General features: G+C 45.6%; 1 protein-coding gene across 1 annotated transcript; it reads right to left on the minus strand.

The window, feature by feature from the left end:
- Nucleotides 1–6,570: 6,570 nt before the first annotated feature.
- Nucleotides 6,571–26,311, minus strand: DDX25 (DEAD-box helicase 25). Its single transcript, XM_055581230.1, has 12 exons — nt 26,144–26,311; nt 25,448–25,514; nt 25,154–25,198; nt 24,308–24,443; nt 22,804–22,896; nt 22,616–22,718; nt 21,482–21,596; nt 19,901–20,078; nt 12,699–12,936; nt 11,097–11,259; nt 7,920–8,108; nt 6,571–6,845 (listed from the first exon to the last, which is right to left on the minus strand). Exons 1-12 carry the CDS (start codon nt 26,204–26,206, stop codon nt 6,784–6,786), a joined length of 1,452 nt encoding a protein of 483 aa, XP_055437205.1. The 5' UTR covers nt 26,207–26,311; the 3' UTR covers nt 6,571–6,783.
- Between the last annotated feature and the right edge of the window lie 16 nt (nt 26,312–26,327).

Here is a 26,327-nt window from a genome sequence, read left to right on the forward strand (position 1 = left end):
ACCCATGTCCATTGAGTCGGTGATGCCGTCCAACCATCTCATCCTCTGTCATCCCCTTCTCCTCCTGCCTTCAATCTTTCCCAGCGTCAGGATCTTTCCAATGAGTCAGCTCTTTGCATCAGGTGGCCAAAGTATTGGAGTTTCATCTTCAACATCAGTCATTCCAGTGAATGTTTCAAATAAAAGGACACAATACCATCTATGCACTACAATCAACCAGAGTCATATTAAGAGGAAAAGGACCATTTCCAGACAGTAGGTGTTATAATAATTTTGATAATTATCCCCATCACTTTTGTTTGCTGTTTTATTGCTTTTATTGTGTTAGTCACTCAGTTGCATTCAACTCTTGCGACCCCATGGACTGCAGACTGCCAGGCTTCTCTGTCCATGGAATTCTCCAGGCAAGAATACTGGAGTGGGTTGCCATTTCCTTCTCTGTTTGCTTTTATAATGTAAATATTAAATAAAAATCATTCACATTCTGCATGTGAAGTTGCTCAGTCATGTCCGACTCTTTGTGACCCCATGGACAGTAGCCTACCAGGCTCTTCTGTCCATGGGATTTTCCAGGCAATAGTACTGGAGTGGATTGCCATTTCCTTCTCCAGGGGATATTTCCAACCCAGGGATTGAACCCGGGTCTCCTGCATTGTAGACAGATGCTTTACCATCTGAGCCACCAGGGAAGTCCTCACATTCTGCATAAACTGATGAAAATAGGTATAATGGTTACACAGGGAAGATGGTTACACAGGGAAGTTGGCACATCTGATAATTAAGGCAGATAAGAGTTATTCACTCCAGAGACTTCCCTGGTGGTCCAGAGACTAAGACTCCATGATCCCAATGCCCAGGGGCCCAGGTTCAACCCCTGGTGGGGGAACTAGATCCCATATGTAGCAACTGAAGATCTTGTGTGCCACAACTAAGACCCGGTGCAGCCAAATAAGTAAACACATCTTAAAAGGAAAAGTTTGCCACTCCATTTTCTTTTCGCTTGTGGGAAACAATCTTCCTCTGTACGAAGCTCCCATGGCTCATACTCTCCTGTGTGTGTGTGTGTAGGTCTGCTGTGTGGGGTCATGGAAACTTAGCGTTTTTAAATGGGTGGAGTCTCAGAGATCATTTTATTTCTGACTCCTAGCTAATTCAACAACCAGAACTACAGTGTCCATTGCAAATAAGTGTAATGGATGCTTCTGAATGATTGAATATTCCCTCAAGTGGGAGCTCAGCACCTCGCAGAGCAGCCTGATTAGGCTTTGCCTTCTCAGCCACACCCAAGGCTGCCGTGTAGAAACACACCTCCAACCCTCACACAACGCGGGGCTCCCTTGTCAATCGCTTCCTTCCACTGAGATTTCAAGTCACAAATCACAAACTAAGGGACTGAGTGAGACTGCATCACCTTCCTAACAAAAGGAAAACCAACACAAAATAAGAGACAATCCCCATTCATGTCAAATGTATAGCAGAAATGGGAATGTAGAAACCCACGGCTATTCTATTGAATAGAAAAAAAAAAAGTTATTAGAAAGAAATGAATCCCTAAAGTGCAACAGATAGTTGCCTATGCTTCTCCCTAAAAAGTAAAGACTTTTTTTTTCTTTCTTTGTTTTGGTCATGCTGTGCAGCATGTGGGATCTTAGTTCCCCCACCAGGGATCAAACTTGTGCCCCTTGCAATGGAAGCTCAGCAAAGTCTTAACCACCAGACAGCCAGGGAGGTCCTGAAACAAAAGACTTTTAGATCTATAAAGACTCTCATTTAGAAAATCCTTTCAGTTGTTCTGAATACCAGATGGGGAAGGCCATCTTTTCCGTGCTCATCTTTCGCATTATCCTAGCGCTTCTGGTTGAGTCTAAGCTCAGCACCAGAAGTACAAGGCTGATGAGCGGAGAGGGAGGGCTGGCAGCCCCACATGGGCAGTGGAACTCCGCCCTGGGTTTGCAGACACACGAGTGCTTCTCTTAACCAGGAATCGTCTCACTTCACGTGTATTTTGTGAGAAGAGTTCAAAAGTTTCATGTTTAAAGGTGGGGTGGAAGACCGCATTAAAAATAGATAATGGTGCCTGTGTGTGTGTCAGTCGCTCAGTTGTGTGACTTTTTGTGACTCTATGGACTGTAGCTCACCAGGCTCCTCTGACCATGGGATTTTCCAGGCAAGAATACTGGAGTGGGTAGCCACTTCCTCCTCCAGAGGATCTTCCTGACCTAGAGATTGAACCCAGGTCTCCTGAACGGTAGGCAGATTCTTTACCACCTGAGCCACCAGGAAAGCCTACTGTCCTCCACCCCAAATTCATGTGTTGAAACTTTGCCTGCCTCTTGCCTCACCATGTGATGGTGTGTGCAGGTGAGGCTTTGGGGAGGTAATTAGGTAATGAAGGGGGCCCCCATGGTGCGACAGTGGGATTAGAGACGCCAGGTAGAAGCCATGTCCCTCTCTCTCGGCCACGTGAGGACACCGTGAGAAGCCAGACCAGTCTGCACTTCACCAGAAGCCGACCCTGCCGGACCTTGATCTCACATTTCCCGGCCTCCAGAAATTTAAGGAAATACATTTCTGTTGTTTAAGCCCCCCAGTCTATGTGGTGTGCTTTTGTTTTTTTTTTAATAGCTTGTTTTAAAAAATTCTTTTATTTAATTGGAGAAGGAAATGGCACCCCACTCCAGTACTCTTACCTGGAAAATCCCATGGAAGGAGGAGCCTGGTAGGCTGCAGTCCATGGGGTCACTAAGAGTCGGACATGACTGAGCGACTTCACTTTCACTTTTCCTTTCATGCATTGGAGAAGGTAATGGCAGCCACACTCCAGTGGTCTTGCCTGGAGAGTCCCAGGAACGGCGCAGCCTGGTGGGCTGCCGTCTATGGGGTCTTACAGAGTCGGACACGACTGAAGTGACTTAGCAGTAGCAGCAGGAGGATAATTACAACATTGTGATGGCTTTTGTCATACAGCAACATTAATCGACCATAGATATACATGCGTCCCCTCCCTCCTGAACCCCCCCATCCCTCCAGGTTGTCAAAGAATGCTGGCTTTGGACGCCCTACCTCCTACATCAAACTCCCACTGGCTATCTATTTTCCATATGGTAATGTATATGTTTGAATGCTAGTCTCTCAAATCATCCCACCCTTTCCTCCCACTGAGTTCCAAAGTCTGTTCTGTCTGTATCTCCTTTGCTGCCCCACACGTAGGATCGCATCATCTTTCTAGATTCCCTATGTATGTGTTAATGTATGACGTTTGTCTTCCTCTTTCTGACTTGGTTCACTCTGTGTGGCATTCTGTCATAGCAGCCCGAGCCCACTGAGACATGAAGCAGGAAGGGAAATGGGGGAAGAGGGCGGTGTCTCTGACAGTGGTCTCGCTGCCCCAACCCTCCTTAGAGAGCCCGGGAGAACAAAAAAGAGAATGTTGGCCTGAGGAGGGAGCCGCACCACGGGGGAGGAGCAGTCAGCGGAGGGGAGGGAGGAGTGGGAGCCCCAAGTCTTCTCTCAGCCCGTGAGTAAAAAACGTAGAAAGATGCTGGGCTGAGTTTTGTAGGAGTCCTTCCCAAGGCTGAGAGCTGGTGCTCCCCACTGCATAGCGCAAGGCTGGGGTTTTTCTTGGTCTGTGGGTTAGCATGTCATGAGGGTCTTCAGTATACAAGCTGACTCCCTGAAGGTGGTGGAGGGTGGAATAGGGGGAGGAGCTAAGAGGATCCAACTCTTCTGTTGTTCCTTGGGGGAAACTACTGTGGCCTCTGGACCAGTCTGCAGGGTTGTCTGTTTGGTAGCAGCAAGGGCCCTGAGCTCGGAGGGTGAAGACGAGCAGGCCCATGGGGAGCCCCTTGCCCTGGACCCCACTGTAGCATCCGTGCCTGCAGTTGTGCTAAATCTGGGTCCTCTAGCTGACCTGCCCCTGTCCCCACCTCACCCCGTGCCTTGAGTCCAAGGGAAGGAGGCTGAGCCTCTCAGGGAACCAAAAGCAGAAACAAGGCTGGACACTGGCTCCTCTACCAGGATCTTGTCTGGAAAGGTACCACACATCTCCCCAGCAACACTCCAGACTTTCCACCATTGACATGTGTGGAGGTGGCCAGGGCTCTCCTGGGGCCTGAGCTCTGCTGGGAGCATCAACACTTTCTCAAGGGCAAAAGCCATCGCATCTCCTGGGAAGGGCTGTCAGACATCCTACCAGACCAGGACCCACGCATTCGCCTTTCCTGTCACTCATGGTCGCCTCTGATCCAGCACCTAACGTCCAGGACCTGTGCCCCCTGCAGTGAGGTGTTCACTCACAGCTCCCACTGGAAATCATAACCCTGCTGTACGTAATCGGGAATTTCAATATGCTCACGGTCTGAAGCTGGCCAAGATAAACCAAATGGGTCTGGTTTAGTATCTGGTGCCAAGTAATACACAGCTGATTAACCCAGCTCCCAGATGCGCTGGAATCATCTGGCCATTCCCAGCTTCTCCATGGACTCTTTCTCTCAGGCAGGCATCCACGGAGGGAGCCGATCTGGCCCGGCCAGGCACGAGGACGCGGAGACTGCTGGCAGTTCTGAGCAGGGTGCTGCTCCCCCGAGACAAGCCTTGGGAATGTTGACTTGCCAAACCGGACGATCAGTGTGCAGACAGCTGAGATGTACACAGAACGGGGGTGGCTTTGTTCCTCCTCGGTAGCGAGACAAAGGGAAGTGCAGAGAGGGGCAAAGGGGGAGGAGAAAGACGCACACTGTGTGCAGACGCCGTGGAAACAGCTGCCAAACGGAAGGCGTTTGCCAGGGTAACTGGTAGAGATTCCATTAGAGATCGGGTCCGGAAGAGGAAGTGGTAGAGTCTTGTTTAGGAGACCCCAGTGCTCAGCTGACTGTGATGCAAAATCCAACTCAATTCTCAAATAGTGAGAGAGGTCTAGCGATCCTGATACAATTCCTATGGTTATTCATCTTGTGCTACAGGACTGGGGTTCAAAACTAAGATGGCAAACATCAGGGAAGGACGTTAGTGAATGAAGAAATGGCAAGAGAATATTTACGCAACAGAACAAGTATTCACAGAGTGCGTATTAGGCGCTGGGGGCTGGGTACCGAGTGGACAAGCTGATTTGTCCCAGACAGGAAGGCAGACACGTAAACGGAGAACATGCATGGACCTTCAGAGGCAGAAGCTCCACGTTTTACAGATTCTGTCCCTGGGACTTGTCTTTGCCTTGGCATCTCCTCCCTAACACAGTGGTCTTAAGGACCTGCGGCTTTACCTGTTCTCGGCTACGAAAGGTAACTGTTTCTGGGCTCTACCCTAAGAGTCTGGACTTCTGTGTACAGTATGGGGAAGAAATCTGTATTTTTCTCCCAAGTTCTCCAGGTAATTCTGGTGATGAACTGGATCTGGACCTGTCAGGTAACAGCAAGGTGGTACCAAGTACCTGAGGCATCTTGCAGCCCATGTCCTCTCGGTAAAAGGAAATGCAGTGTCTGCTCCTCTGGGAAGCTGGCCCCATGGTGCTGGGGGTCCCTCCTCTGTGCCCCTTATTTAAGCAAACACCATTATTAAAACAAAGCTTGCTAATTCGGAGTCTCAGCCGTGAGGCTCTGAATTTGGAAATGACTGGTCCATCTGACTCATCTCTCCCCTTGGTGTGTAGCCTACACGATGCACAATAAACACCTGTTGGAGGATGAGGATGTCGGGTGAATTTCATCTGTGTCTGAGCCCTGCCCACAGGAATAAAACAATGGCAGGCGACATGCACGTGGAATACCAGAAGAGATAGGCCGGGAACCACCCTCCAACCTGGGATGACAGGCACACTCCCCAAGGGCGCTGGTGGCCGCTGCCGTGACAGAACTGTAGCCTGACTCTGGCAGCGGATTTCAAAGCCTGCTCGGGCTTTCTGGGAGAGTATTGATTCCCCGCCACCACCCTGCTTTCTCAAGCCCACTGTTTCATTTTTCTAGAAGTAAATGTGAGAAATGAGAAGCATGTCATCGGGACTTGTAGGAAAATGTCTAGGATTCTCACACCCACCTTGAGATTCTGAAAAGCAAACCTGACCACTCCCTGAAATGTCACCTCCTTAATAAGGCAAGTGGGTTCCCCCAACCCCCACTGCCTGTCTTAAAGAAATGCCTATAATAAAACCACATTTTCATAGACTATAAAATAACTGAGGATGGATTAAATCTTCTCTCATTTGAAGACATTAAGAACTACAATAGAAAAATATTTTGAAATTCTCTGTCAGTTGAAACGTTAAAAAAGAAGCAAAATGTTCTTTCAAACTGTTTTACTTTGTAAAGATTTTACCCTGTACTCACAGGGAAGAAGGGTGTGTGTCTGTGCGTGGGGGTGTGTGCATGTAGGGGGTGGGGGTGGGGTGGAGACCCTGGGGTGGGAGGCGCAGCGCGTGTCAACCACTCAAATTCCAAAACAGTGACATTCTACTGCCATCTCGTGGCGCCCTGAGCTGTTCACAGGTGGCACGACTGACTCAGGTGCTTTATATGAACTAAATCCCACAACATCCCAGTAGCCCTGCAAAGATGTTTATCTGTGAAGAGACTGGAGTAAGAAATTATCTCACTTTTTTATTCAAAAGAATCAACTGCTTCACATCAATTTGGTTCAAAAAAACCTCAGGTCTTAAAACTAAGGCTACCATGACATTTATTTTGCCATATGTAACAGCTTCATGTTGAAAAAGGCTCAACATAAAAAATTACCTTCAAAACCTACATTCTCACATAAACCAAAATACATCTAAGTGATAAAGTTATTTCTTCAATATTCAATCTTTTCAATTTCATCCATGTCTTCAGGGTCGAGTTGCTTAATACTGCTGTCTAAAAGAGCAAAAGAGAATGGAACAGTCTTATCCCAGGGCCCAAATGAAATTTCATTCCATCCAACTACATTTCTGAAGACAATGACACCTCATATGGAAATCCTCAAGATAGGAACATTCTCTAGGTTAGGTGAGGACAGGCAGGTGTCCAAACAACCAATTCACACCAACCACAACAGCATCAAATGCACCAGACAAGAGAACATGCATGTCCATATACCCTGGGGCAAAAAAAAGGCCAAAGTGCAGTGAGGGCCTGGGAAGGGGCCTGGCTGAGTTCATGGGGAGTGAAGTGGGTGTGGACATACATGGGCGGGACGTTGCTGGATGGCAACAGGGAGCACTGATCACCACAGCAACGGCAATCTTAATGGGTCTTTCTCCACACCCATCCCTGCTCTGCTATCCTAACACAGGAGTGCTTAACCACCTTCCCTGAAGGGTCCACAGTTAGTAAGCAAACCTGTTAAAATTATATTTCAAATTCCACATCTGTGCTTATGTGCACTCCCCCAGGGACAGTATTCTTTGTTTCCCACAGAGGATAAGTACCACTGTCCTAAAGGTGAAAGATAACGTTTGGAGTCCTGCAAGGGTTCCTCTTCCCCTGCTCCCCAGCCATCTTCCCAGCAGGTTATCAGAGCCTGTCTTGTTTAGATGAGGGGAAGGAGGGCTGGAGGAAAGCAGCCCGACTCAGGATTTAGGATTGCCCAAGTTGGTCGCTGGGACAACAGGGAAGAGGAAAATGTAGACCAAAAAGAAAGCTGGGGACATAATATAATCTTCCAGGATCTCATTACTTACGGCGGTTCTTTATGATGTAAAATCTGGTTTAGATCCCAGAACGAGAAATAAGATAGAAATCTGAGCTCACATGAATCCCACTTGGTTTTTGGGTCTTTCTCTACCCCTGTCTCAGGTTAGGAGCTCTGACACTGAAGAGTGGACAGCTCCTACTGTCTGGTTCCCGCCCCCATCCTATCACATCATGAACCCTGAACTTGAGGCCTACAACACACAGCCACTGTCAACGTGGGCAGGTCCACAGCTCTGACTGAAGGGTGCCACTCACTGAAGTGGTCCTGGATCTTCATCAGTAGAGGCAGCTTATCCACCTCGATCATGTTGAAGGCAAGGCCCTTTTTCCCGAAGCGGCCCGTGCGCCCGATGCGGTGGAGGTAGGTCTCGTAGTCCGGCTCCTCTGCCTGGTTCACAGGGAGGTCAAAGTTCACGACGATCGTGACCTGCTTCACATCAATCCCTGGAAGAGGAAGGACACCACAGGGCCCTGCAGCTTCCACCTCAGGACCCAGCTATCCAAGAACCACATTTGCTGAGGTAATTCTCACTTGACAGACACAGTCTAGAATCAAGCTTGCTTTGACACATATTTGTTTGTAAGTATGTATAAACTGTGGAAAATTCTTCAAGAGTTGGGAATACCAGACCACCTGATCTGCCTCTTGAGAAATTTGTATGCAGGTCAGGAAGCAACAGTTAGAACTGGACATGGAACAACAGACTGGTTCCAAATAGGAAAAGGAGTACGTCAAGGCTGTATATTGTCACCCTGTTTATTTAACTTATATGCAGAGTACATCATGAGAAACACTGGACTGGAAGAAACACAAGCTGGAATCAAGATTGCCGGGAGAAATATCAATAACCTCAGATATGCAGATGACATCACCCTTATGGCAGAAAGTGAAGAGGAACTCAAAAGCCTCTTGATGAAAGTGAAAGTGGAGAGTGAAAAAGTTGGCTTAAAGCTCAACATTCAGAAAACGAAGATCATGGCAACCGGTCCCACGATTTCATGGGAAATAGATGGGGAAACAGTGGAAACAGTGTCAGACTTTATTTTTCTGGGCTCCAAAATCACTGCAGACGGTGACTGCAGCCATGAAATTAAAAGACGCTTACTCCTTGGAAAGAAAGTTATGACCAACCTAGATAGCATATTGAAAAGCAGAGACATTACTTTGCCAACAAAGGTTCGTCTAGTCAAGGCTATGGTTTTTCCTGTGGTCATGTATGGATGTGAGAGTTGGACTGTGAAGAAGGCTGAGCGCCGAAGAATTGATGCTTTTGAATTGTGGTGTTGGAGAAGACTCTTGAGAGTCCCTTGGACTGCAAGGAGATCCAACCAGTCCATTCTAAAGGAGATCAGCCCTGGGATTTCTTTGGAAGGAATGATGCTGAAGCTGAAACTCCAGTACTTTGGCCACCTCATGCGAAGAGTTGACTCATTGGAAAAGACTCTGATGCTGGGAGGGATTGGGGGCAGGAGGAGAAGGGGAAGACAGAGGATGAGATGGCAGGATGGCATCACTGACTCGATGGACGTGAGTCTCAGTGAACTCTGAGAGTTGGTGATAGACAGGGAGGCCTGGCGTGCTGCGATTCATGGGGTCGCAAAGAGTCGGACACGACTGAGCAACTGATCTGATCTGATCTGATGTATGTTTACAATGCTAGGTAAGAGTGTCAGTAGAAGTGAACTCTACAGAAGTCTAACTATGTACAAAGTGTGTGTGTGTGTGTGTGTGTGTGTGGCAGGCGGTTGGGGCTCTCACTGAGCCAAAGAGCCCCTCTCTCTGCTCCCGCTGTGCTGAGTCCCCTGCAGGTTCTCTTCCCCATCAGGGCCCAGCTCTGCCCCATTCCACAGCCACTGTTCTCATCAATTTTATCCATGGCCTCAACTGTCATAATAATTTCTGGACTGGCTCCCCAGTCCCTCATGTCCTACTCCTCTAATCCTCACCATGGTTGCCACAGCGATGTCCAGAGCACTTGTGTTTAGAACCTGGCTGCCCAAACCGTACAGGATAAAGTACAAACAACTCAAGACTTCCAAGGGTTCTCCTCTTCCATCCATACCTCTCACACCTAATGTTTCCAGGAAGACTTCTGGGCTCGCCTGGGGCCTCCACACCCAACACTAACACGCTGTCTGGCTCGTGATCCTTGTCCTCCCTGTACTGTGCTTTGACTCGAGCTATCTGTGCCCCCTTTCCTCTGGGGTTCTGCAGATGCGCGGTATAGTATGGTAACCATTAGCCTCACGAGGCTATTTAAATTAATTCACATTAAAAATCCAGTTCCTCAGCCACACTAGCCACACTCCCAGTGCTCAAAAGCTACTATCTATGGCTTGGACAGCAGAGAATAGGAGATTTCTCTCAGTGCAAGCATTTCTATCGGACAGCGCCGGTCTAGAGGGTCAGAGGTGGTGTGCTCCCTAAGGGAAGGCCGTTTTTCAGGCTGCTCCTCCTCCAGGCTTAGCCCTCACGGCAGGTCCTCAGTTCTGTCGGGTGAACCAGTAATAAACTAGGAAACAGGGTTTGAGTATGTGGCATAGGCAAGGATACAATGGGGAAGTGAGGAAAGTAGGAAGACCCTTTACTTGAAAAAAAGATTTTTTCCCCAGCAGTCAATAGTTTTAAAATTAAAAACACCTCAGAGATGACCAACATCATTAGTCATTAGGGAACACAAGTAAAAAACACAAGACACCACATACATCTACTGGAAAAGTTAAGATGAAAAAGTGTCAATATCAATTACTGACAGGGATGGAGAACAACTAGAACCCTCCAGTACTGCTGGTAGAAATGCAAAATGGCATGGCTACTCTGGAAAACAGTTCTGCAGTTGCCTCTAAAGCTAAATATACATTGACCCTATGACTGAAAAATCTTACTTCTAGGTATTTACCTAAGAGAAAAGAAAATGTATGTCTGCATGAGCCCTATACATGAATGTTTATTACAGCTTCAGTCAAAATAGCCCTGAGCTGTAAGCAATCCAAATGTCCATCAACGGGTGAACGGATGAACTAATTTGGTACACGCATTCAATGGAATACTACTCAGCAATAAAAAGGAATGACCTATTGATACATGTAACAACACTGATGAATTCCAAAGTATGACGTCAAGAGGAATAAATCAGACACTGAGGTTACCAATTACATGTACATGGCATTCTGGAAGAGACAAAAATACAGAAGCAGAGATCTGGCTCAGTAGTTAGTGGTCAGGGGCCATTAGTTTCAGAGACTGATTGCAAATAAGCACAGAGAAATTCTGAGGGGAGATGGAATTGTTCTGCATTTTGATTACAGTGATGGGTACATGACTACATATGTTTGTCAAAACTCACTGAACCACATCCTTAAAAAGAGTGAATTTTATCACATGTAAATGATAACCTCAATAAACCTGACTTTAAATACACACATACACACCTCGAGCGCAGACATTGGTGGTTATAAGGACTTTCTCCTTTCCGTCCCGAAACCTCTGGATGATGGAAGCTCGCTGATCCACAGTCAGCTCTCCACTCAGCAGAGACACCTGGTGGCCGTCCTGCATCATCTCCACAGTCAACCATTTAGCATTTCGACGAGTCTGCAGGAAAATCAAAGGCCAGCACCACACCCAAGTTGAAGCAGCCTCACTGTGTGTGCAGCGCTCATGTCTGCAGGGCATGGGAGCTGGGGGTACAGCGGTTGTAGAGGGGTTTTGCTCCTCCTTCCTTTCAGGCCTAGAGAGACCTGTGAATGTGGCAGGGAGTTCCCCTGCCCCCGGGCCTCTAAGGGGCACACCCTCTCAACCTGTCAGAGCTCTGCTTCTCAGCCCTGAAACAGAATAAAATGCTCCGTCCACCTCTTGTGGAGGTCAGATGACAAAATGAGGTAACCTAACAATGATGATGGGCTCAATGGTAAAGGATCCACCTGTCAATGCAAGAGAGCAGGAGATGTGGGTTTGATCCTTTGGTCAGAAAGACCCCTGGAGAAAGAAATGGCAATCCATTCCACTATTCTTGCCTGAGAAATTTCATGGATAAAGGAGCCTGGCAGGCTACAGTCCATGGGTCTCCAAAGACTGAGACGCGACTTAGTGACTGAACAACAACAACGATGATTAAGTTGTTGTGTGTGCCAGGCACCTTGCAAAAACCTTTACTTACATCACACTCATCTACTTCCATAATGATCTGATGAAGCAGGTGTCTAAGCTCATTTGAAAACACTAAAAAATTAACCTAAAGCATAAAACCATTAAGTGCTCTACCCAGGGTTACATGGCTACTCTGCGGCAGGGCTGCACTTTCCCTTACTCTACAGGTGTTTCCAAGGCCATCCACTGCTGGGCGGGGCTCTTCCAGGATGGGGGCAAGGAGGTATGTGGAACAGACTTTGCTCTCATGGAGCTGACAGTGTTCACGTGGTGGTGAAAAAATACAATCCAGAACAGGAACACGAACAATGTCAGAGAGAAAAGTAAATATGAAAAGAAAAATAAAGGGCTATCAACAGCGAGTAACTGAGTGGCTGCCTTCCTCATAGTAAGTTTGGAAACGAAGAGAACATTTTTAACCTGATAAAGGGTATCTGTGAAAACAGCCACAGTAACATCAATTTGAACGGGGACATATTAGAAGCAGTCCCTCTAAAAGAAGCATGCCTGGGGAGTTCCCTGGGGCCCTAATCCTAACTCCAGTGGTTAGGATTCTGGGCCTTCACTGCCATGGCCCAGGTTCAATCCCTGGTCAGGGAACTGACCAAGCTGCATGGCATAACCAAAAAAGAAAAAAAATTTAAATCAACATAAAAGGAGGATGCCCTGTTTCGTGTCATACTGAAGTCCTATTTCATCACTTCAGTGTCACCCATAAAACACAAGTAATCTCTATTCAAAGTTGCTCTGAAAATTGAACGACATCATGAATAAACAGTGTGGAACACAGTGCCCGGCTCCCTGGCTCTCACTCATCTGACTGTCCCCTGCCCCCATCTGCACGGAAGCCTGGGCATGAGGAAGGCGAGTCCCAGTGGAGCTACCTGGCAGAAGATGATGGCCTGGCCTATGGTGATGCCGCCGTAAATGTTGCAGAGAGCCTGGTACTTGTCTTTCCTGTTCCCGCACAACACGTAGTACTGTTGGATGTTGTTCAGGGTCAGCTCCTCTTTTCGTAACTTGATAACATTGGGGTCAGGAATGATTCGCTCAGCAAACTGCCACACAGAGTCTTCAAAGGTCGCCGAAAACAAGAGCATCTGGCACTCGGAGGGTAAAGCTCTGGGAGAGAGAAGGGAAAAGGGCATCACCCAACCGCCAGGCCTGTCCCACTCCAGGGGGCAGCTCCCAGCACTGGACGCCCACAGCCATCAGCTGTCCCCCATGCCCCCGCTCCCACCCCAGGGTCACCTTGAAGGGCGCTGTGGACACAAGAACTACACCTGCTGCAGGGGGTCACGCGTCAGCCCCTCCCTCCCACCCAGGGTTTGGGGAATGCATAAACTGAACACGGGGCTCCAGAGTGGAGGTCAGCTAAGAGATCTGGAGGGCTTGGGGGTTTCCAAGCCAGTCACCTCCTTAGGAGAGACGGCTTATGGAGCCTAGTGTGTCAGTCCAGGGGCTGTTTATGGGAATCATCTCACACGAGCTCCATGCAGATGAGGGGCACAGAGGCTCATTACTCAAAGGCAGGTGTTCTATCTACTGAGCAGGAAAGAACAGTCACGTAAAGTCTATGTGGAATGGGAAGACCCAGATATAAATAAAAGGGTGCAGAAGGGGAAGATGCTGCTGCATGGAAAATGCAAGCTAAACCCACACTGAACACAGGACAATTGATACCCCAGTTCAAAAATAGGTAAGATGAACCCACAGAGTCAGCAGTTAAGACAGAGCTAAGTCTGAGGAGGAGAGAGGGCTGGTGACAGGAGACGGCCTGCAGGGCACTTTCTGGAGCACTCTGAGAAAGATTTCAGTCTTGACGGATCCACTGTTCCATGAGCATAGCCTCTCTGCGATAATTCACCCAGTGTACACTTAGGATTTCTCTGTACATATGTTAAACATCAATTAAAAAGTTAGTTTTCAAAAAACAGAAGAGACCAGAGAGAAATCACTGCCTTTGAGAAGACAACAGAGCACTTAAGAGGAAAAGTCCTTAGTGCTAAAAGGGAACAGGAGAGTTCATACAACTCAGCGATTCCCAAACATTATACCAAGCCTGGGACCTGAATCCCCAGGAGCTTTTCACACAACTGGACCGATTTCGGGTTGACTGTGGGAAACTGACTACATGTGTTACCTTCTCAGTGTCCCACATCACACTTATGTGATTATAAAGGGATGAAGATATGAACTCACAAAACGTGAAGAATCCAAGAAGAGAAATGGGTGGAAGAGACATTTCAATGTAGTTTTGCAAGATGGAAAAGCATGATAATGGAGAAGGTGCTTGAAGCTAAGATACGTGTGCTACAGAGGGAAATGCTGATGGAAAGGCAGTAGATGTCTCAGAACCCTGGGAGGTCTAAGACCTGCGAGACCAGAGAATTCAGAGGAAGGACTGGCAGGGGCTGGGGGCCTCTGAAGAGACTGGAGGACAATCTGCATTGGCCATCTGTTCTACTACAATCTTTCATCTGAAAAGACGGCCCCAGGACTGGTACCCCAAGGCTGGGGCCATTTCCTTCCAAAAAGTAAATTTATACAAATTATCCAAGGGAAAGAAACATGGGTTGTTCTGTAGAACACTGGATTTTAAAGATTTAGTATGCAAAAAAATGCAGACTATTAATAATTTTTATACTGATAAAATATTGGTTACTTGTTAAGACACTCATTTTGATATAAAATTAAATGATTTTTTTTCATAACATGAATTTCACCTGTTTCTTTTTTTAATGTGGCTATTAGAAAATTTTAAATTACACATGTGGCCTGCATTGTATTTTTATTGGACAGTGCTGTGGCTTAATGTATTTTAAACAAAAGGAAGGAAAAACTAAAAACTGGAGTCTTAAAAACATCTTGACTTCTATGAAGTTTTTATACAACACAGAAAATATAAAACAAAAGGCTGCTAGACGTTGTTTCCAAACACAAACCAGCCTCTGTTCAACCCTAGCAGGAGCAGCAGACAGAGCAAATATAAACTCTGGCAGATTCCATTCAACCTATGAACTCCTTACCAAAGAACACGAACAGCTCTTACCAGCTAAATGTCTGCATCTTTGTACACAACACTACTAAAAAGGCATACGATCTGCTTCCCTGTGATACTGAACTGTTCACTACCAAAGTTTTGGGGCTCTTTGTTAGGTCAAACTTGCAGAAGCCTTATAAGATTTCTTTCTGTGAAGAAATGGAAGCAGAGTGCTTCCTTGGACATGTGTCTACAAGATGCCAGGCATTGTAGCTGGCCAGCGAAAGGATTTAAAATATTAGTCTATTTTCAAAGCTTGAGACAAAAACAATGTCCATCTCTAATTTAGAAATAAATTAAGGATGAGAAAGAGATTATAGTAAAACAGAATTAACACACTGTATCTCCAAAACGGTCTGATGACCAATGAAGATGCCATATACTGACTGCAGCCGAGTTGTCTGGTTGTAAAGGCTGCAACAAAAACTCACAGCAAATATTTAAAATGGGGAACTAACAAGGACCTACTGTACAGCACATGGAACTCTGCTCAATGTTATGTGGCAGCCTGGATGGGAGGGAGGTTTGGAGAAGAACGAATACATATATATTAAAAAGCAGAGACATTACTTTGCCAACCAAGGTCTGTCTAGTCAAAGCTATGGTTTTTCCAGGAGTCATGCATGGATGTGAGAGTTGGACCATAAAGAAAGCTGAGTGCTGAAGAACTGATGCTTTTGAACTGTGGTGTTGGAGAGGACTTTTGAGAGTCCCTTGGACTGCAAGGAGATCCAACCAGTTCATACTTTGGCCACCTGATGCGAAGAACTCACTCACTGGAAGACTCTGATGCTGGGAAAGACTGAAGGCAGGAGAAGGGGACGACAGAGGATGAGATGGTTGGATGGCATCACCGACTCTATGGACATGAGTCTGAGTACGCTCTGGGAGTTGGTGATAGACACGAAGCTTGGCGTGCTGCAGTCCATGGGGTCACAAAGAGTTGGACATGACTGAGCAGCTGAACTGAGCGGAGGCCCTTGGCTGTTCACCTGAAACTATCACAATATTGCTCACTGGCCATACTACAAAACAAAATAAATACTTCAAAAGGAAAAAAAACTCGCAGGAAAAAATGACTTATTTTTCCTTTTTTAGAAATAAAACTGCTTCTGAAGTCCAGCCAAGTTGAGGACTTTCTCATTTCTTTACTAACTTTGTAAGGAATCCATCTTTTAATTTCTCAAGTTTAAGTCATCTCTGTGGTTTATAATCTTTTTCCCTGAGGAGGAGAGGTTTCACTTATGATGAGATCTAATAGACTTTGGGGTGTTTGAAAATGATGGACATTTTAGGTATGGATGACCCAGACGATGGATTTATGGATGCAAAGGATCTGAATGACAAACACTTGGTCTACTAAAACAAGTGTGCAGATGCGTGGAAGGACATTCCAAGGGAGCTGGAAATTCTTACAGGTCTAAAAACCACTGTTGCTGGCTCCTAAGTATTCTATGCTTAGGAGGCTATCTCACTGGACCGATACCAAGAATCACTGTGGGCTTCTCATATATATATACACACACACACACACACACACACACACAGACGTGTGTGTGTGTGTGTATAGAACAGATAACTAATAACGACCTACTGTATAGCACAGGGAACCCTACTCAAAACTCTGTAATGACATATATGGAAAAAGAATCGAAGAGAGTGGCCATATGTATAACCGAGTCACTATGCTGTACAGCAGAAAGGAACGCAATGTTGTAGATTACTGTGTATGTGTGCTACACTCCAAAAAACTTTTTTAAAAAAAGAATCAGTGTGGGCTTACTGATGGCAGAGCTCCAAGTCAAAATGAATTTTACATCTGACTATATTCTTTTTTACTGCCACATACAAGGAGAGAAGGCTGCAAGGAGTCCCAAGGACACTAGAGCAGAGAAACATCCTATAGCTCTGTGAGACACAAAGCAAAGTGTCACGACTATCTCTGTCATTAAATACAGGTAGTATGTGTAATTAGTTCTAATGGATTTACACTCTCTTCGTAAAAAGCTCTGTAATTCTGTATTATAAGAATATACAGTAGGGACTCCCCTGGCGGTCCAGGGGGTAGGACTCTGTGCTCTCACCGCCAAGAGCCAGGATCGATCCCCAGTCAGGGAACTAAACTCCCACAAGCTGTGTGGTGCGGTCAAAAAAAAAAAAAAAAAAACCAACAGCACAGCCTCCAAAATTTAAGCATCCAATGTTTTAAAAGATTAAATTGCTGTATCAGAGATAAAACATTATTGTATTTTTCTCATGCATATTTACCTAATTCTCCTATGAATTACTACTTATTGCCACAGTTTAGTTCGACGGTTTGTTTTGTTTAAACAGAAAAGCACATAATATATAATTTCAAATAAACACATATTTTACATATTTTTATGTTAAAGTAATAACACATGTGCATGATTAGTTCTTCTGTATTATATATACTATTATATATACATGACATGTATGTGTGTGTGTGCATTTCCCTGCTGTGACTGGGTTGGCTTCCTAAAAAGTTGGTCACCATAGGGAAAGAAGTAATGTAAGAAATTTCCCCAGATCTGGTCGACACAAATTCTGGAAATGAAAAGCATGTGCCACGTGTGTAGTACAATGAAGAAAAAAAAATTTGAACCAAGCCGAGAGGTCTCATTCTACTGTGGATAAAAAGATTCCAAAATGTTCTAGAGAAAAAAGAACATCACAGACAAAAGTCTGGGGATAGGGATGACATTAAACTTTCCAGTAGCAACACCAGAAACAGAGTATTAACTATAGTAAAACAACCAACCAAACAAAAAAAACAACTACCATTTTTCTGTTTTCAACACTGTTTCTGAATTTATAGGGAGAAAGCTTTCTAGGACAAGATTCCACATCCAGGCAAAATCAACTCAGAGATCGAATTTACAGGCACAGTAAGAACATTTTCAGACATGCAGGGGCTAGAAAATGGACTTCCTACACCTCCTTTTGCAGGAAGTCACTGGACTGTATGTTCCAGCATATTCAGTAAACCAAGAAAAAGGACCCACAGGACAGGAGATTCAAAACTGGGACTGAGGACCGAGGCAACTGACACGACTGTGGCTGCAGGAGTGCAACCAGCCCAGCTAAAACCAGAGACAGTGTGTGTGGAGGATCTCCTGGAAAAAAACCACTGGCGCTTTAAGATGCATTTGACTGTCTAGAGATATCACTGACATATGACACCTCTACATGACGACAGTAGCCAAAAAAGGAAAACAGGCAAATTTAGGGGGAAAAGTTACACACAAAAAAACATAACTAGAGACTCCCTTGTGGTCCAATGGTTAAGAATCTACCTTGCAATGTGAGGGGCAAGGGATTGATCCCTGGTCAGGGAACTAAGATCCCACATGCCCACAAGCCACAAGCACTGAGCCTGCAAGCCCTGGGGCTGACGTAGTACAACTAGAGAAAGTCCATGAAATTCAATAAAGGCCCAGTGTAGCCAAGATAAACAACAACAACCCACATAATAGTTCAATGCTCCACAGTGAACAATACTTGTGTTGTGATAATAATATTAATACTGACCATTAATGTAACCAAACTCATATGATACAACCACCGAAGCCATAGAGGGGACAGTATAGTGAGAGTGGGGGTGGTATGCTGCTGCTGCTGCTAAGTCGCTTCAGTCGTGTCCGACTCTGTGCGACCCCATAGACGGCAGCCCATCAGACTCCCCCATCCCCGGGATTCTCCAGGCAAGAACACTGGAGTGGGTTGCCATTTCCTTCTTCAAGGCATGAAAGTGAAAAGTGAAAGGGAAGTCGCTCAGTTGTGTCTGACTCTTAGCGACCCCATGGACTGCAGCCCACCAGGCTCCTCTGTCCATGGGATTTTCCAGGCAAGAGTACTGGAGTGGGGTGCCATTGCCTTCTCCAAGGGGGTGGTATAGAAGGACTAAATTCCCACTTTCTCTAATGGGAAGCCAGCTGCTGTTTAGTTGCTCAGTCATGTCCAACTCTTTGCAACTCCATGGACTGTAGCCCACCAGGCTCCTCTGTCCATAGCATTTCCCAGGCAAGGATACTGGAATGGGTTGCCATTTCCTTCTCCAGGGGATGTTCCCAATCCAGGGTTTGACCTGTGTCTCTTACACTGGCAGATTCTTACCACTGAGCCACCTCGGAAGAGACAATATACAATGAGAAGCAGCAATGAGAGCTTGTTATTTAAAGATATGACAGTTAATGCCAAAACGGACAGTGTTCTCTAGGGTTTGGGGGCAGGGGATTACTGGTTTTCATTGTAAGTCTTTCAGTATCCTATTTGAATTTAACACAGTCCCTTGTAGCTCAGTTGGGAAAGAATCTGCCTGCAATGCCGGAGACCCGGGTTCAATTCCTGGGTTGGGAAGATCCCCTGGAGAAGGAAATGGCAACCCACTCCAGTATTCTTGCCTGGAAAATCTCATGGACAGAGGAGCCTGGCGGGCTACCGTCCACGGGGTTGCAAGAGTCGGACACGACTTAGCAACTAAACGACCACCACCATAATGCTTTAAAAATAAGTGATACAGAGAGGCCCACTCCCAGAAATTCTGATTCCATAAGGTTCAGGTTAGGCCTGATAATCTGAAATTTTAAGCCCCATGGTGATCCTGGGAGAGAGGCCTAGCAAAATGGCAAGATTTACTTAACAACTTACAGGCAAGGTCAGGACTAGACCACGAGGTTGCTGACCCCATGTTACTGCGTCTTTACAATAGCGCTATGGGGTTTTAGTAAATTCTCTTTAGAATTTTGCTCAAATATAAGATTATTGGCAAACTTTGGTGCAGACCCACTATATGGATTTCATCTGTGAGCCTGCAGCACAAGAGTAAAGCAAAGTTATAAGATGAAGTGGGAAATTACAGGTCAAAGGCTCACTGAGCTGCTAAAAATCATGAAAACCCAATCTGCTTTGAAGGAGAAGGAAGTGGGGAATAAGCAGTAAAGACAATGAAGAGCAGTGGACAAATGAAATCCCTTATCCGGACAGAAGATCCAGGAAGAAAAGGATGGATGTGAAAGTTACCTTTGAATACGAATGCTTTGGTCTGCAAATCCCTGTGTGTCGATCATCACATCAGCTTCATCCAGGACAAACACACGAATCTTAGTCAAATCAATTAATTTTCGCTTGAAACACCAATCCAGGACAGTCCCAGGAGTGCCAATTACAATCTGTTTGGTGACATCCGTGCCTCTGGGAACTATGGAGAAAAGGGTTGGAAGGTCTTCTTTAGCTGGAAACCACTCTAACCGTCTGGAATTCTGAGTCATGCAACACATTTCCTATTGGTTTCCCAAGGGCAAACCCTGAGGGTCATTGTGGTTTTTGACAGAGTTTTAGGAGAAGTCTCCGAGTTTCTTGGTTTACAGTAACGGTAACAGTCCTGAGTAACTGATTCTGCCTCACAGTCATTTAAAAAGCTGGCCTGCAACATCTCCACTGTCCTACAGGAAAGTGGCACAGCAGGGAAAGGCCTACAGACCCTCCCCAAACGGAAAACCACCACAAAGTCCATCAAGAGGTCCCATGAAAAAAAATGATGGAATATTATACAGCTGGTCAAAAGGAGGACATGGGGCTATACACACTGACATGAAAAGATGTTTAAGATGCGTAAGTTTTTAAACAGTACAAAAAAAAATGTTCCCATGTTTTGTCAACACTCAAAAACAAAAAACCCCACAGATTTGATAACAAAACCATAGTTGTCTTTGGAAACAGGTTTTTGAAAGATGAGAAGGAACAACTTATACTTTTACCTTTGAATTTTCTGGGTTTTAAAGACTTTTTTAAAGCTATATGCATGTAGCACTTTCATGAAGAAGTAAAACAATAAAAGCTGTTCTGTACAAAACAACTGAGCCTCACAGAAGAGAACAGGCAAAAGCACTGAGCTGTTGCTCCAGCTGTGGGAGTGGTAAGCTAACATGCACTGGATCTTTATCACATGCTGGAGGTGCACACAGTGCTCCATCTCTATCATTTCATTAAATTCCAGTTAACGACTCTATGATACAGGTGCCATTATGTCCTCATTTTAGAGGTGAGAAAGCAGAGAAGGTATTAATATACCATGATTGTTGGTGGAGTCAGGATCTAAAATATGAGCCAGGGAAACTTCCCTGGCAGGCCAGTCATTAAGACTTCAATGCAGGCAGCGCAGGTGTGATCCCCTGCCAGGGAACTAAGATCCCACATGTCACAGGGCTCAGCCAAAAGAAAAGATGAAATTTAAAAGTTGGCTGCTGCTGCTGCTAAGTCACTTCAGTCGTGTCCGACTCTGTGCAACCCCACAGATGGCAGCCCACCATCCCAGCCATCCCTGGGATTCTCCAGGCAAGAACACTGTTGCCATTTCCTTCTCCAATGCATGAAAGTGAAAAGTGAAAGGGAAGTCGCTCAGTCATGTCTGACTCTTAGCGACCCCATGGACAGCAGCCTTCCAGGCTCCTCCGTCCATGGGATTTTCCAGGCAAGAGTACTGGAGTTGGGTGCCATTGCCTTCTCCTAAGTCAGATAAAACTAAATAAATAAAATAGTTAAATACACACACACACACACACACACATATATATCAGCCAGGACTGGCTCGCTGGTACATACTTCGATTTCCTCGAATGGCATACATCACTTGAACATCCACACAGAATTTCCCCATCCGTTCGACCACACGGCCAGTTTGCAGAGCCAGTTCATAAGTAGGAGCCAAGCAGAGGCACTGAGAGAGAGACAAGGGGGAAGGAGAAAGCTTCATAAGAGCCATTATGCAATTCTGAAATACAATTAAAATTTGTGGAGGTATAGTGACATTATGTATAAAATAGATAACTAATGAGAAGCTACTACATAGCTCAGGGAACTCAGTGCTCTGTGGTGACCTAAATGGGAAGGAATCCAAAAGAGAGGGGATATATGTATCTGTGTGGCTGATTCACTTTGCTGTACAGTAATTGTAAAGCAACTACACTCGTGTCTGCTTAGTCATGTCGGGCGTGCTCCGGCAGGTAATGATTCTTTTTGGCCTCATGGACTGGAGCCCACCAGGCTCCTCTGTCCATGGGACTTCCCAGGCAAAAATCCTGGAGTGGACTGCCATTTCTTTCTCCAGGGGATCTTCTCGACCCAGGGATTCAGCGTGTGTGTCCTGTGGCTCCAGTTCCAGCCCCTGCTCAGCCACTCTCTGACAACTGCGACCTCGCAGGCAACCTCTCCCTCTCCAAGGCTGTTTCCTTCTGCATTAATAAGAGGGCTGGGTGAGCTACAGCCTTATAGCCATCACTACTGAATGCTCACTTTATGTTGCGCATAGTGCTAAAAATGTGTATTATTTCACTCAATCTGCATGACAATCCTATGAGGCAGATACCCATTCATTCAATGTTTAAGAAGCGGTTTCTACAGGGCAAGCACCGTGCTTGGTGTCAGGGTTCAAGGGCAAACTGGACAACTGTGATCCACACCTTTATAGATGTTATTTTTATTAACAAGAAAATGTACTCCTAAAGATTTACTAACCCTCCTAAGGTTTTCAGCTGGTAGGCAGACAGGCTGGTATTGGAACCCGTCGAACTATGAAGACTGTGCTCTCAGTCACTACCCTACACTGCTGCCTATAATCCTATGATTTTAAGAAAGAACGTCTATTCTAAATACCATCACATCACAGCAGCACTGCTGCCCATCACTAAAATACCACTGGCGCTGCAAGCATTCCTCTCTCTCTCAGCCTTTTCTTACCTGTGGAAACAATTTCAAGGCATTAACTCTGCTGAGCATTGCCAATACAAAAGCAGCTGTCTTTCCTGTTCCAGACTGGCTCTGGGCTATGAGGTTCTGGGGTCTGTAGGAAAGAGGAGACGCTGGGCATCAACTGAATATGAGACCAAAAATAACCAAGTTGCAACACTATTTCCCTGGAAACTCACGGATGTGCCAGCATCATTGGAAGAGCCATCTCTTGAATTTTGGATGGTCTATTAAATCCCATTGCATAGATCCCTTTTAGTAACTCTTCCTTGCTGTCAAAAAAAGAAATCAAATACTTGAAGGCTATGATGCATCAGTAGCCTCAGAAATACAAACGTGAAAAGTGCATTTCTAAATTAGGCCACTTTGCAACTGAGTATGAAAAGTATTAATAATATATCTAAATCTCAACTCTCAAACATATACAATCATGCCTGTACATTTGGAGCAGTAAAGCAATAAGTTATGTTATTAGCTTAGACCAAGCATAGTAGTAAGGGCCTAAAGGTGAACTCTCTCTTGAACTAAGAGAAAAAAAAAAAAATGGGAAAACTCGTCTGAAAGAAATACAATTTTCCAGGAGAGTTTTGCTTTCCACACAAGGAGAAAACTAAGTGATATTTATCATTTATTTCTTTTAAGTCAATGACAAACTTCTATGTTTTAACTGCAATTTTCAGAGAAGACAAAATTTCATTTAGGTGATTCTTTTATCAGTTCTATCTAGAAGAAGATGCAATATTAGCTCATTCTTCTAAGCTGGTATTTTAAATGCCTCTTTCCTGGTCGGGGGCAGGGGTCTCAAGACAGGTGTTCAGAAGAGAATAAAGTGAAGTAGGCTGGAATACTTCCACTACAGTGACATGCACAGTCTGGATGTGTTTAATTGGTAGATGAACTGCTAGATTACTGGCAGCCAACTTTTCATCATAGGTAAGCATCTCCCCATTTAGAAAGAGGGCATCAGGATTTTGGATTTCTCCACATCAGTAACTTTCCCTGTTAAAATACATTTCCTTAATGCCAACTGATAAATCCCTAGGAAATACAAACCAATTTGAGAAAGTTATTTACATACCATTTGAGACAAAAAAGTAAAGAGGTAAAAGTTTGTAACTTATCTCAAGGAATATTTGGGCCACCAAATTTCCCATTATCTGTATTCTGGTATTGTTATTGCTGTTTAGTCGCTAAGCCATGTTTAACTCTTTAGCAGCCCCATGAACTGGACTGCAGCCCAGCAGGCTCCTCTGTCCATTGGATTTCCCACGCAAGAAAACTGGAGTGGGTTGCCATTTCCTTCTCCAGGGGATCTTCCCAGCCCAGGGATTAAACCTGTGTCTCCTGCATTGACAGGTGGATTCTTTACCACTGAGCCACCAGGGAAGCCCTGTATTCTGGTATGGAGAGTAGCAATGTGGCTGTGTCTGGCTTAGCTATCCCCCATAGCACAGCAAGGTTAAAAATTTTACCATCAGAAAGGTGCTCAAGTCATTGTACAACTCAGATAGCCTAGTGTTCCTCTTTGAGTTGTATTTTATTTCCAGGCAAAACGTCCACATCTCAGTTGAATGCTGATTATTAGAACATGAAGGAGAATCTGATGGGTTTATTATTAGCAGATTAGTTTGTTCTGTGCTACACTTTCTGGCATTTTCCCACACTTAAGGCACAAATACTCACAGCCGCAGCTCTTCAAATGTTTTCACTGAGTAGAGTGGAGAGCTGGGATCCTTTTGTAAGACTTCGACCCGGTGACTGGATTCTACTAAGGACTGCCGGATTAATTTGTTTAAGAGTGAATTAGCTGCCAAATCCACTAGAAAAGCAAGGATAAAAAAGGGGATATTGCAGGGGAAAAGTCAAGCCTCCCAAATGACATCTAACAAGTTGCTTCCTTCCATTCAGTGACTGTATATCAAGCAACTGCTCCTGCTGTCATTTTTCTTCTAAAAGAAGGTTTTAGAAAGAATGACACAGCACTGAGAATTCTTTTTTTGTTTTTTAGACTCTGCCCTACACCAGACTCTATCCTCAAGCAAGCCTACATCCACTGCCACCAGACCTACTTTGTCCTTGCCAGCTGAAAATTCTTAACCCATTCCTACATATTCTGTTTCAATTTTCCTCTGAAGAGGTAATCCCCACTCCCAAGTTAGTGTTTTTTCTGACATTCACTATTCATAAAGAAAACAGAAGCAAAGATGGTTCTTTTCCACTTAAGATATTATTCATTCACATTGTGAAGTCATGATTACATGAAACAGAAGTGAAGTGAAGTCGCTCAGTCGTGTCCGACTCTTTGTGACCCCATGGACTGTAGCCCACCAGGCTCCTCCATCCATGGGATTCTCCAGGCAAGAATACTGGAGTGGGTTGCCATTTCCTTCTCCAGGGGATCTTCCCGACCCAGGGGACTGAACCCAGGTCTCCCACATTGCAGGCAGACGCTTTAACCTCTGAGCCACCAGGGAAGCCCTACATGAAACAGAATGCTAGTAAATACCCACAAATGGATTTATTTCCTACCTACATCATCTTCATCATCTTCTTCGATCCTATTAACAGAACCATCTAAAAGGATGTGAGAAAAAAAAAAACAACAACTGTAAAGATAAATGCCAAGCAGAAACGTCTAGCGTATTATCCCAGTTTCTCTTGCTGACTCTACAGTGTGTACAAAAGGGTCAAGCAGTAGAGAAGAGGGTAAAAAGACTGGGAAGGTAGTGGAGGGCCCTGAGTGTTAATGGAGCTAAAGCTGGGATATGAGGAAAACAACACTTTTTCAAGGAACTGAGCCCAATCTCCTTTAACAGCACTCACCTATGTTTGGGATGGTAGCACTCTTGATACCCAGAAGGTTCTTCTGGGGGTGGATGAGGTTTGAAAACTATTGAAAGATACAAAATTAATCAATATTAGGAAGCAAACCATCAAGCAGCCCAGTGCTGCCCCCTAACAGACTGGAAAGAAGAAAGGGAAGATCCCCCTCCCAATACCGTTTCTTTTGCAATGTTATGTATAAATGGGTTCCTTTGAGGAACTGATCTCCTGTATGAATTACCCTAAAATTGGAAGGAGACTTTCCGCTGCCCCTGCATGTGAAATTCTTCTTTATAAGTCTCTGGCCTAAATGGGACGGTCCTTGGGGGTCACAGGACAAGCAAAGGAAAGTAGACAGGAAAGCGTGTTGGTAGTTAAGATGAAGATGAAGGTTAGCCGAGGCTTAGTGGTCAAATTGGGAGAACAGAAAACTCGGGGTCTACTTGGGGCCACCAGCTGCGTTCCCTCCCGGCGCAAGTGTCTTCATTTTGCCCTTTCCAACCCAAGGTCTTGTTTCTCTCGGAGTCTCCCTTCCGGTGGCCCTCTTCCAAATCCTTGTCACATCTCCTCTCTTACCACCTGACACCCCACTCCAAACGCTACCGGGGCTCCCCCTTCCCCTTCCCAGCACATTTCCCTCAGGGAGTGCTGTTCTAGCTCCCACCCGCTGGCCCTCCCCGGCTCGGTGGCGGTTACGTGGCCGTTCAGCCGCTCGCTCTCCGCGGCCCCCGCGTCGCCTCCCCAAAGTAACGACGCCATCGCTGCGACGGCTGCTTCCGGCCCCAGCACGTGCGACAGTCACAGGCGCGAGGCAGCACGCGGCCCCACGCAGCGGCCAATGGGCTTTCCTCCAGCCGGGCGGGGGTGGGGGTTGGGGGAG

The sequence above is a fragment of the Bubalus kerabau genome, chromosome 5, assembly GCF_029407905.1.
Source record: "Bubalus kerabau isolate K-KA32 ecotype Philippines breed swamp buffalo chromosome 5, PCC_UOA_SB_1v2, whole genome shotgun sequence".
In the NCBI taxonomy this organism is placed as follows: Eukaryota; Metazoa; Chordata; class Mammalia; order Artiodactyla; family Bovidae; genus Bubalus; species Bubalus kerabau.

Coding starts and splice junctions, on each gene's coding strand:
- DDX25 (XM_055581230.1), bottom strand. CDS start 26,206: ATGGCGTCGTTACTTTGGGGAGGCGACGCGGGGGCCGCGGAGAGCGAG. Junction 21,597..22,615: donor CCTTGAAATTGTTTCCACAG/GTAAGAAAAGGC, acceptor TCTCTCTCTCAG/TGCCTCTGCTTGGCTCCTAC. Junction 20,079..21,481: donor TGCCATTCGAGGAAATCGAA/GTATGTACCAGC, acceptor TTTTCTCCATAG/TTCCCAGAGGCACGGATGTC.